The sequence below is a fragment of the Mandrillus leucophaeus genome, unplaced genomic scaffold, assembly GCF_000951045.1.
Source record: "Mandrillus leucophaeus isolate KB7577 unplaced genomic scaffold, Mleu.le_1.0 Scaffold286, whole genome shotgun sequence".
NCBI classification, from domain to species: domain Eukaryota; kingdom Metazoa; phylum Chordata; class Mammalia; order Primates; family Cercopithecidae; genus Mandrillus; species Mandrillus leucophaeus.
In genome coordinates, this window is record NW_012102987.1 from 199,008 (window position 1) to 208,650 (window position 9,643).

A 9,643-nucleotide genomic window follows, 5' to 3' on the forward strand; every position below is an offset into this window, starting at 1 on the left:
CCTCAGCGTACCGAGTAGCTGGGACTACAGGCGCCCACCACCTCGCCCGGCTAGTTTTTTGTATTTTTAGTAGAGACGGGGTTTCACCATTCACAGGATGGTCTCGATCTCCTGACCTTGTGATCCGCCTGCCTCGGCCTCCCAAAGTGCTGGGATTACAGGCGTGAGCCACCGCGCCCGGCCAGTTTTTATTCATTCACTTTTTTTTAATTTACTTAATAGCTGATCCATTTAACAAATATGAAGTTACTGTCCCATGCCTAGCCCTATGGGCACCAAGCCCTATAGGGTACAGCCCACCACTAGCACAGCGGGCACAAGTGTATTAGCTGGAAAGGGGAAGGTGATGGCGAGTGCTGTGTCCTCTCTGCTGGATCCTGTGCCGTGAACCTCGGTGCCAGCACAGGTGTCTTGTCCACATTCAAGGGACACTGGGTGACAGCATTGTGTGACATGGTCAGTGAGCTACCGCAGCCCTACAGCTGCTGAGAGATAGGGCATCTAAATCAGACTGGAGGAAGAGGGAAGACGAATCAAGAAAAGTCTTCCAAGAGGAGGTAACACAGATACTTTCAGGAATACATACACTATACAAGACACACTCACACAGAAAAACTGACCCAAAACAATCCTCGAGTTGGGCAGAGGCTACCCTAGTGAGCTGAGAAAGAGGAAGGACGGGAAAACAGCTATTTATAGTAAGTAATCAAACTTCATAAAATTATAACTTCAGAGATCAAGAAACACTTCGAAAAGTTAATCTTCTAAAAGTTCATTTTACCTTTGGGATTTTTGCTCCTAAGTCTTGATACTGCTTTGGGTTTTTCAAGAAATTCACAAATTCCATGATCTCCAGCTTGGCCTCCTCACAGCCAGCCACATCTTTGAACTTCACATCAATTTCATCCTTTAAGACCTTGGCAGTGGTTTCTCCGACACTGAAGAGTCCACCCATCCCTCGGCCTGTCCGGCCGATGCCAGCAGGCCCTCTTCTGATGGTGTAGAGCAAGAAGGCGATGATGAGCACTGTGGGCAGCATGCTCAGCAGAAAAGAGCTGGGGACACACAGCGCAACATGGGTTAGGACTGGCTGCTCACCTCCAGCTTTCACATGTGGTGCAAGGTATCAATATAAACATACATAGCTACATCAAGGTATACCTTCCGCACTTAATACAAATGAGGGTAACTTGCAAGTGTTCTTCAAAGGCAACAGAATTCCCAAATAAGTTCCATGGCAACCAACTCTTGAAATAAATGGAGCATCTGCCCAGACTTTAAGTGGGGTAACTAGCATGGTCTTATTAAAGACAACCCCCAAAGAAGAAGTTCTGATGAGAGAAGAATCACCTAAAAATCCTGGAAAACTCTGTGAAATATAAACATAAATGACAGTTCAAAGATGGGAATGCCATTCTTTGATACAAAGGAGTTATTTACGCTAAAATCCTTCCAAAGGTCAATTCATTGAATGTTAATACCCCAAACCGCTGCTTAATCAAGATAAGTATAGATGTGTAGAAAATGAATGAATCAAAAAAAATAAAAATAAAAATAAAAATAAAAAGCCAGGTGTGGTGGCTCACGCCTGTAATCCCAGCACTTTGGGAGGCTGAGACGGGTGGATCACCTGAAGTCAGGAGTTCGAGACCAGCCTGGCCAACATGGTGAATCCCTGTCTCTACTAGAAACACAAAAATTAGCTGGGCATGGTGGCAGGGGCCTATAAGCCCAGCTACTCAGGAGCCTTAGGCAGGAGAACTGCTTGAACCGGGGTGGGGGCAAAGGTTGCAGTGAGTCAAGATCACACCACTATACTCCAGCCTGGGCGAGAGAGCGAAACTCCATCTCAAAAAAAAAAGAAAATGAATAAGTCATGTGCAAAAACTAGTGAGTTACTAATAGCTTTTTTAAAATCTGGCCAAACTGAGAAAGGCCTGTTTGAGAATATAATGTGTAGCCCTGTACCCAGGGACAGAACACAGTGAACCATAGCAGCACAGTAAACAGTCTCCAAAATATTATCTTTGAGATTACCCATCACTTTCAGCAATGTAGACAACAGGTACCCGATTTTCTCCTTCTATGCCCAGTTCCTGCTGTAAAGTTTCCAGATTCCGTTCAAAGGTGTCCACACTGCCAATATTAAACCAAACGTATTGCTATAAAAACAAAAAAACAAATACCCTAAGAATAAAGTGAAACTAAAAGGTTCAATTCACTAAAGGGTTCAACTTTTTAAGAATTTTTCAGAAATACTGAAAATTTATAAAAAAAAAAAACAGTAATAAAAAATTTGGCTTTAATAATGTGGTGATTAAACATCACTCACTGAGAACACTTGGCAATTCTTGGCAAATAAGCATTTCCTTAGCAGCAATATCTCAGTGGCTCTAAAATTATAAACTTGAAAAACCTATTTGAAAACATAATCCTTTTTAAAATAAATACGCATTATTTTCCTCTTCCTCCATTCCCTAGGTATTTTATTTTAGCTCCCTATTCCCAAATTTAAAACTACTGTGAAACAGTGATAAGAACTAAAGTTTACTGGGTGTGTACTAAGTGCCAAGCATTGTTCTGGGCTCTTTAGATGCATTAGTTCATTCAATCCTGAGGACTATCCAAAGAAGCAGGTGCCATCACTGAGGACGATGTTCAAAATCCGAACACCACACCCCCACTGTGCAACTGGAACAGATGTGCCTTGCTGTGCCAGGTACTCCCTCTTTATTCCCTGGAGCTGCAGAGACCCAGAGGGCCCAGCACAGCGATGCCTGAGGGGCCAGGTCAAGGCTATTCTACCAACCAGCATGTAATTATTTCCTATTGTACTGAGTGAATGTGAGCCCTGACTCCTGCTCCCATTCTACAGATGAGAAAACTTGCTCATGGTCACACACAAAATAAGCGGCTGGGATATGAACCCAGACAGTCTGGCTCCTGAATCAGTGTCCTAACCACAACGCCACATTGCCTCTGCACAACCATGAGGACACTGATGTTAACAGCTCACATTTATGGAGTTTACTAGCTAGAAGACCCCATTTCAAGCACTGCGCATGTATTAGCTCCATTTTATAGGACAAAAAATGTTTCTCCTTTAACCTGCAATCATCTTTTTTAAAAAAAGTATTTTTAAAATCAAAACAGTAAGTCTATGATATAAAATTCATTAGAGAGGCTGGGCACAGTGGCCAGTAATCCCAGCACTTTGGGAGGCCCAGGCGGCAGATCACCTGAGGTGAGGAGTTCGAGACCAGCCTGATCACCATAGCCTCAGACGGTCTCTACTAAAAACACAAAAATTAGCTAGGCATGGTGGCATCCGCCTATAGGCCCAGCTACTTGGGAGGCTTGAACCTGGGAGGCACAGGTTGCAGTGAGCCAAGACTGTGCCACTACATTCCAGCTTGGGCGACAGAGTGAGACTCCATTTCAAAACAAAAAACAAGGCCGGGCATGGTGACTCACGCCTGTAATCCCAAGCCTTTGGGAGACCAAGGCGGGTGGATCACGATGTCAGGAGTTCAAGACCAGCTTGGCCAAGATGGTGAAATCCTGTCTCTACTAAAAATACAAAAAATTAGCCAGGCATGGTGGCAGGCACCTGTAATCCCAGCTACTCGGGAAGCTGAGGCAGAGAACTGCTTGAACCCTGGAGGCCGAGGTTGCAGTGAGCCCAGATCGCGCCACTGCACTCTAGCCTGGGCGACAAAGTGAGACTCCGTCTCAAAAAACAAACAAAAAAGCAAAACCCTCATAAGAGAGCAACATGTCATCACATATCCTTCCCACTAGTGTTACTGAGTGAGGAACATTGCTGTGGTATTTCTCTCCAAGAATCTAAAAATAAAAGATGAAGAGTAAGTTTTATATTACGTAACAACATAATATTATTTGGTAAATTATTCACTAACAAAGATACAAAATTCACATGGTTACAAAGCCCCAAAACCTGCTCAGAATAGATTAACCACAAAGGATGTAACATTCCCTAATTCAGCCCCTGCTATCAACTGGGCAATAGGCCAAATGCCTGGCTCCCATCACGGAAGCAGTGTGAACCCAGGACCAGCAGCAGGGTACCACCCAGGAGCATGTCAGAAATGCAGATTCTCAGAACACAATCCAGATAAGAACCTCTGCGGGGGTGGGGTCCCAGGACTCAAGTTTTAATAGCTTTCCAGGTAATTCTTATGCACACTAAAATTTGAAAACCACCACTGACTGACCCTATCTCATTTAAGCACTAAGCCCTTCTCTACTGTCATATAGAAGGTAAGCCATCTACCAGTCAAGAGTAGAACTGATGTGAGGCTAAAGCCTGTGTGTGTGCAGCACTGCTGCTCCATTCACAGCAGGACACTGAAAATCTGTTTCTGAAAGCTCAAAACAAGAAGTCTTTAGTAAGCAGGTAATATACATTCTCTGTAAAAACTCGGGATATGCACGTAAAGAAAGCAAAGACATCCATAACCCCAACATTCAGACACAAACAGCATCAGCATTTCAGGCCTGTGCCTCAAGACTGTATAATACCACCTTTACAATCTTGAAATACAATTTTGAAAAGAAATAAACATAAACCTTAACTGTAATATAAAAGAGAAATACAAAGAAAGCACTTTATATACAACGGTATGAATTTCAACACACAAATGCTCGTGCCAACGCTGGAAAACAAGTTCCCGCCAATGTCAAAATTGCCCCTAGGGACAGCCCTGCCCCCAAGGACAACTGCTCACATGGAAACAGACACGGAACAAGGATTCCCTGTTAACCCGGTGCCTGGCATGGGCCTCTGGGTTATTTCTCATTTTTTGCTACGTATAGACAATGCGTGAGAGGACGTCCTTGCAGAGACATCTCACACACATCCCTACATTCTCCCTAGGCTCCCTTCCTAGAAGCAGACGGATGCGTGTGTGCGTGCTTCCCACAGTGCTAGAACACACATTGCCCACTGGCCTCATAACAAAGTGCCAACTTAAATCCCAACACTGAAGTCTGAAGATAAAGCATGGTTATTAATAGGTGTTGCATAAGTAGGTAGAGAGAACGGGGGAAATTAAGACAATTAAAATGCCTTTCCTCAACACAGGGCAATACCAGAGTCCTATGACTTCACAGATACTCTGCTATTTGCTGACACGCTACTAAACAGAGAGATATGGTCACCATCACTTCTAGTTGTCCTTAAAAGTTGCCCTGTCCAGGCGGGATGGCTAGAAAATGGTTAAACGCAATTATCCTAAGAGAGTTTGGCAAGTCCTGGGAGCCTCAGCTTTACCTCTCTCCCCTCCCTCCAGAATTCCCTCAATGCATTCAGCTTGCTCTGGGGTCTCTGGAAGTATACTCCAGACTGGTTGGAGAGGAAATACAAATTATTTTTAAAACAGGAAATCAAATAGAAATTAAAATAATATCACAAAATGGTTAGGAGATGGTGGGGATGCTTTTAAACTAATTTGACAAAAGCTGTCTCAAAACACAGGCAATTGAGATTTTAAATTTTTTTCCTAATCAAGTAACTACTTCTCAGTCTTGAAAAGTTAAAAGACTATTCTGGAATACTGAAAACCGGGATTTCACTGTCTCCTAAATGTAGTCAAAATGATTAACAGAAACAAAACAAAACACTGACCCAATCCCTGTATCACTAATCCATACACAACATTCCCATTTCCACTGTTAATGAGATCACCCCTGCCACACTGCCCAGTTCTGATAGATCTGGTGCGTATAACTCGTACCTGAGGCAGGTTTTCCTTTCAGCTTTAAATCTGGAAAGTTAATTTACAACTAATTCACATCAATTAATAAAATGATTTACCCCATCAACAGGAGTTTTTCCTGGTGTAAAGGTCACTCGAACAAAACGCTTGTTGACGACTTCCAGTCTGTCTACCTAGAATTTTAAAAATAAGTTCACACATAAATTCACAGAAAATACCTGAGATACTCTTAAGCTCATTTAAAATGCATATGATGTTTCAGCCATACAAGGAAACAATAAAGAATCAGATAAGGATGCCCCTACATTCCCACCTCTAATTCTGCGGAAGATCCCAGGCACGGCCCCTCCCAAAGGGGACTATGCTCTCACTTAGGGGCTGCACTGCCCAAACCACATCCTTACACTTGCACTACACATGAAGGTAACCCTACACGATATGCACATTCCCTTCTGTCTGTTTTTAAACTTTAAAAATGGTCTTGTTTTATATATAACTATCCTTCTACAACTTTCTTTTTCCCTTCAACATTGCATTTGTGAGGTTTATGCAAACTGACACTTCTGTGCTGCGGGGTATGCCATGCTATGACCACACCCAAGTTACTGATCCATCCTCCTGTTAATAGACAGCTAGGCTGTTACACATTTCTCACAAGCAATGCTGTCATGAACATTCCCATATCTACCTTTGTGGGCACATCTTAAAAAATTTTTCCAGGAAACATACCTGTAGATAGACACACTAATGCTAGGTTGCAGGGTATACATACCTTCAACTTTACCAGATATTGCCAAATTGCTCTCCAAAATGGCTCCTGAATTCACACTGCCATGAGCAAAATATTACTATTGCTCTGTAGGACACAGACTATTCCTCTATAGGACATAGACTATTGCTCTATAGGACATAGACTATTGCTCTATAGGACACACCAACATTTGGTAGTATAAGACTTCTTAATTTTTGTCACTCTATAAATATAAAATAGTTTCAGTTTTTTTTTAATTGAATCACCTAATTATATAGCATCCTTTTTAAATTTTTTTTAGACAGGATCTCACTCAGGTTGGAGTGTAGTGGTGCAATCATAGCTCACTGCAGCCTCAACCTCTCTGGGAACAAGAGATCTTCCCACCTCAGCTTCCTGAGTAGCTGGGACCAAGAGTGCAAACCACCACCAGTGGCCAATTTTTTTATATTTCTTTGTAGAGATGGGGTCTCCCTACATTCCCCAGGCTGGTCTCAAACTTCTAGATTCAAGTGATCCTCCCACCTCAGCCTCCCAAAGTGCAGGGATTACAGGTAGGAGCCACCACGGCCAGCCTACATAGGATTCTTAATAACACTGTTAAACACCACACCCCAAGGACTGTAGCTGATTTAGGAGCACGCGTACTCTGGGATGTGCTTATTTCCCACTGCTTGCTTTGTCAGTAAGTCTGGAAGGCAAGAATGACGAAAAGCAAGGGAGCCCCAGAACAATCCCAGAGGGGCTGGAATTGGGGAGTGACTGTTCTTAAAGGCAGTCTCTGTCAGACAGGAATGACTGGCACTGCTCCATCCCACAGACATCTGATGGGAAGACAGCAGGCTAACGCCAAAGAGCCAGAGGGTCAGGAGGAGCTGGAACTATGTAGAAGCCACCTCGAGAACCTGCCATCCCAATCCGAAGGACGGCTGCAGCCCAGTCCACATGCGATGACCACTGCTTCTGAGCAGCTTCTGAGTGAGAGTCCCCACTACATGTGAGAATTACACATAAAAGATCCTCACTTTCATGAGATAAACACGTTTCAAAAATCCGACTAGAAAAGAGGACTCTGGGAAGATGGTGGCATAGGAAGCACCAGGAACCCATCTCCCTACACACAGGACAATGGTACAGGCAGCATCTGTCCAATGTAAGCATTTTGGAACTCTGGAGTCCACTGAAGGTTTGCAACTTCCAGGTGAAACATAAACTGAAGTTAATCTCAGTCAACTTCAGCTCTGAGCACAGCGGCAGCTGCCCATCTGAGTAGATCACCATTTCTTACATCCCTACCTTCCTGTACAACCTTTAGAACGCATTTCAGTTCTTTACACTACCTCAGTAAGTATTAATGTCGTCTTACTTTATCCGTTTCACGGACGAAAACCCAAGTATTAAGAGGTTAAGGGGTTTCCCCAAGGCTACAGAGCAGGCCTAATCCTGGTGTCTATCACTATACTGCATCAATTCTAAGACACACATTTTTCATATTTTAACATCAGAAATGCAGATCCATTTTATAATTGATAGCATGTCATAATTTCATCAGCATCTTATTAGATTTGTCTTAGCAACTTATAAAATACCATGTGTCTTACAATCAATAGCATCTTAAATATGCTGAAATATGGTCTTACTTATCTCCCATTGGTTGTAGTGAATATAGTCACACATGGGCAAGCCCAGCAAGCAGTAACAAAGGCTGCTCCGCAGACAGAGAAATGGCAGGGGCCACATGCCCACCTGGCCCGCCCTTAGAGCCCCATCTGCTCTGACTTGACACACTCTGATTAGCTGCCAAGCCTGCAGGTGACTAAACGTAGTAAAGACCCACAAAGAACCCAAAGAGGCTGGCACACGACAGCACAGAGCAGAGGCAGCTGAGGGCACGAGAGAAAAGCGTGCAAGCAGAGGACTGCCAAGACCATGGTCAGAGCAGTGGTGCCAAAACCCAGTTCTGGGAGATAGTGAAATAAAAGAATTTGGGGGTAAATGTGAGGACACCAGGTCAAAACACGGGTTCTCTGATTGCAGTACTTCTCAGCATTAGAAAAATCTCAGGGAAAATAACAATTTTACAATGGACGAGTCAGGTTAACCTGCTGTCACTTCTTTCATCTAATCTGATTAATTTCACCTTTGAACCACAACAGCCACCAATGCCATAAAATACTTACTACTCCTTTTGAAAGATAGTTATTGACAAAGTCCTTCCAAGTGATTTCTCTCCCGGATCTCTTGAGCAGGAAGTAAAACATGACTCCACCCCAGAACAGAGAAGTCCAGAGGAAGAACATCCTGAAATCCTTGTCATCCCATGGAAAGTCACCCTGGGCAGAGAAGGAGACAGCTTCTGTGAAGAACTAAATTCCACAATACGATCTATGCTCTGTGAGACACAAATCCCTCCAACACTACTAATGCCTCCCAACCTTCTCTGGGCCACTATCGTAACCTCAAAATTCACACAATGTATAGCATCAAACCTTCTGGAACCTGGACCACCAGTGGGAATCATCTTTCTTGCCACCTCGTTTTCCACCACCACCACCTCCTCCTCCTCCAGAAGAGCGTGTGGTAGCAGCTGGCTTTGACTCTGTTCCTAAACGAAGAGCACACATAGAAGCACGGCAAGGTTTTGGCTCTCTCAGCAATGTCTTCATGTAAACCGTTTAATAAAACTTATTGCAGACTACACTGTGGCAAGTGATCAGTCACTAAGTGAAGCACTATGAGAAGGATACAAATACAAAGCCTACCAATCAGGGAGGCTCCCAAGGGCTATACTTGCATCATCTCATGAAACATGCACAATAACCCAATAACCCAAGAAATTATAGGACTGTTATACTGTTCACAGAGGGAGAAAGAATAGCTTAAGTAACTTGTTGGATAATGGGTGGCAGTGTTAGGGGACAGTGAATAAGTCACAGAGTTGGGATGCAAATTCCTCAGTCCTCACTCAAAGTTTGAAAGTGTGTTCTGGCCAGGCATTGTGGCTGACGCCTGTAATACCAGAATTTTGGGGGGCCAAAGCAGGAGAATCCCTTGAGCCCAGGAGTTCAAGACCAGACTGAGCAACAAAGCAAGACCCTGCCTCTGGCCAGATGTGGTGGCTCATGCCTGTAATCCCAGCAATTTGGGAGGCCGA

The 9,643-nt window shown here is 43.7% G+C and overlaps 1 protein-coding gene across 1 annotated transcript in view; it reads right to left on the bottom strand.

Moving 5' to 3' along the window:
- The window catches only part of AFG3L2 (AFG3-like AAA ATPase 2), a 53,601-nt gene that overhangs the window by 39,923 nt on the left and 4,035 nt on the right, over window positions 1–9,643 (bottom strand). The window contains exons 3-7 of the mRNA XM_011985548.1: window positions 8,979–9,088; window positions 8,670–8,822; window positions 5,837–5,911; window positions 2,038–2,162; window positions 782–1,055 (exon numbers count right to left, since the gene is read on the bottom strand). Of these exons, the coding sequence (XP_011840938.1) occupies window positions 782–1,055; window positions 2,038–2,162; window positions 5,837–5,911; window positions 8,670–8,822; window positions 8,979–9,088 (737 nt within the window). The remainder of the gene's footprint in view (window positions 1–781; window positions 1,056–2,037; window positions 2,163–5,836; window positions 5,912–8,669; window positions 8,823–8,978; window positions 9,089–9,643) is intronic.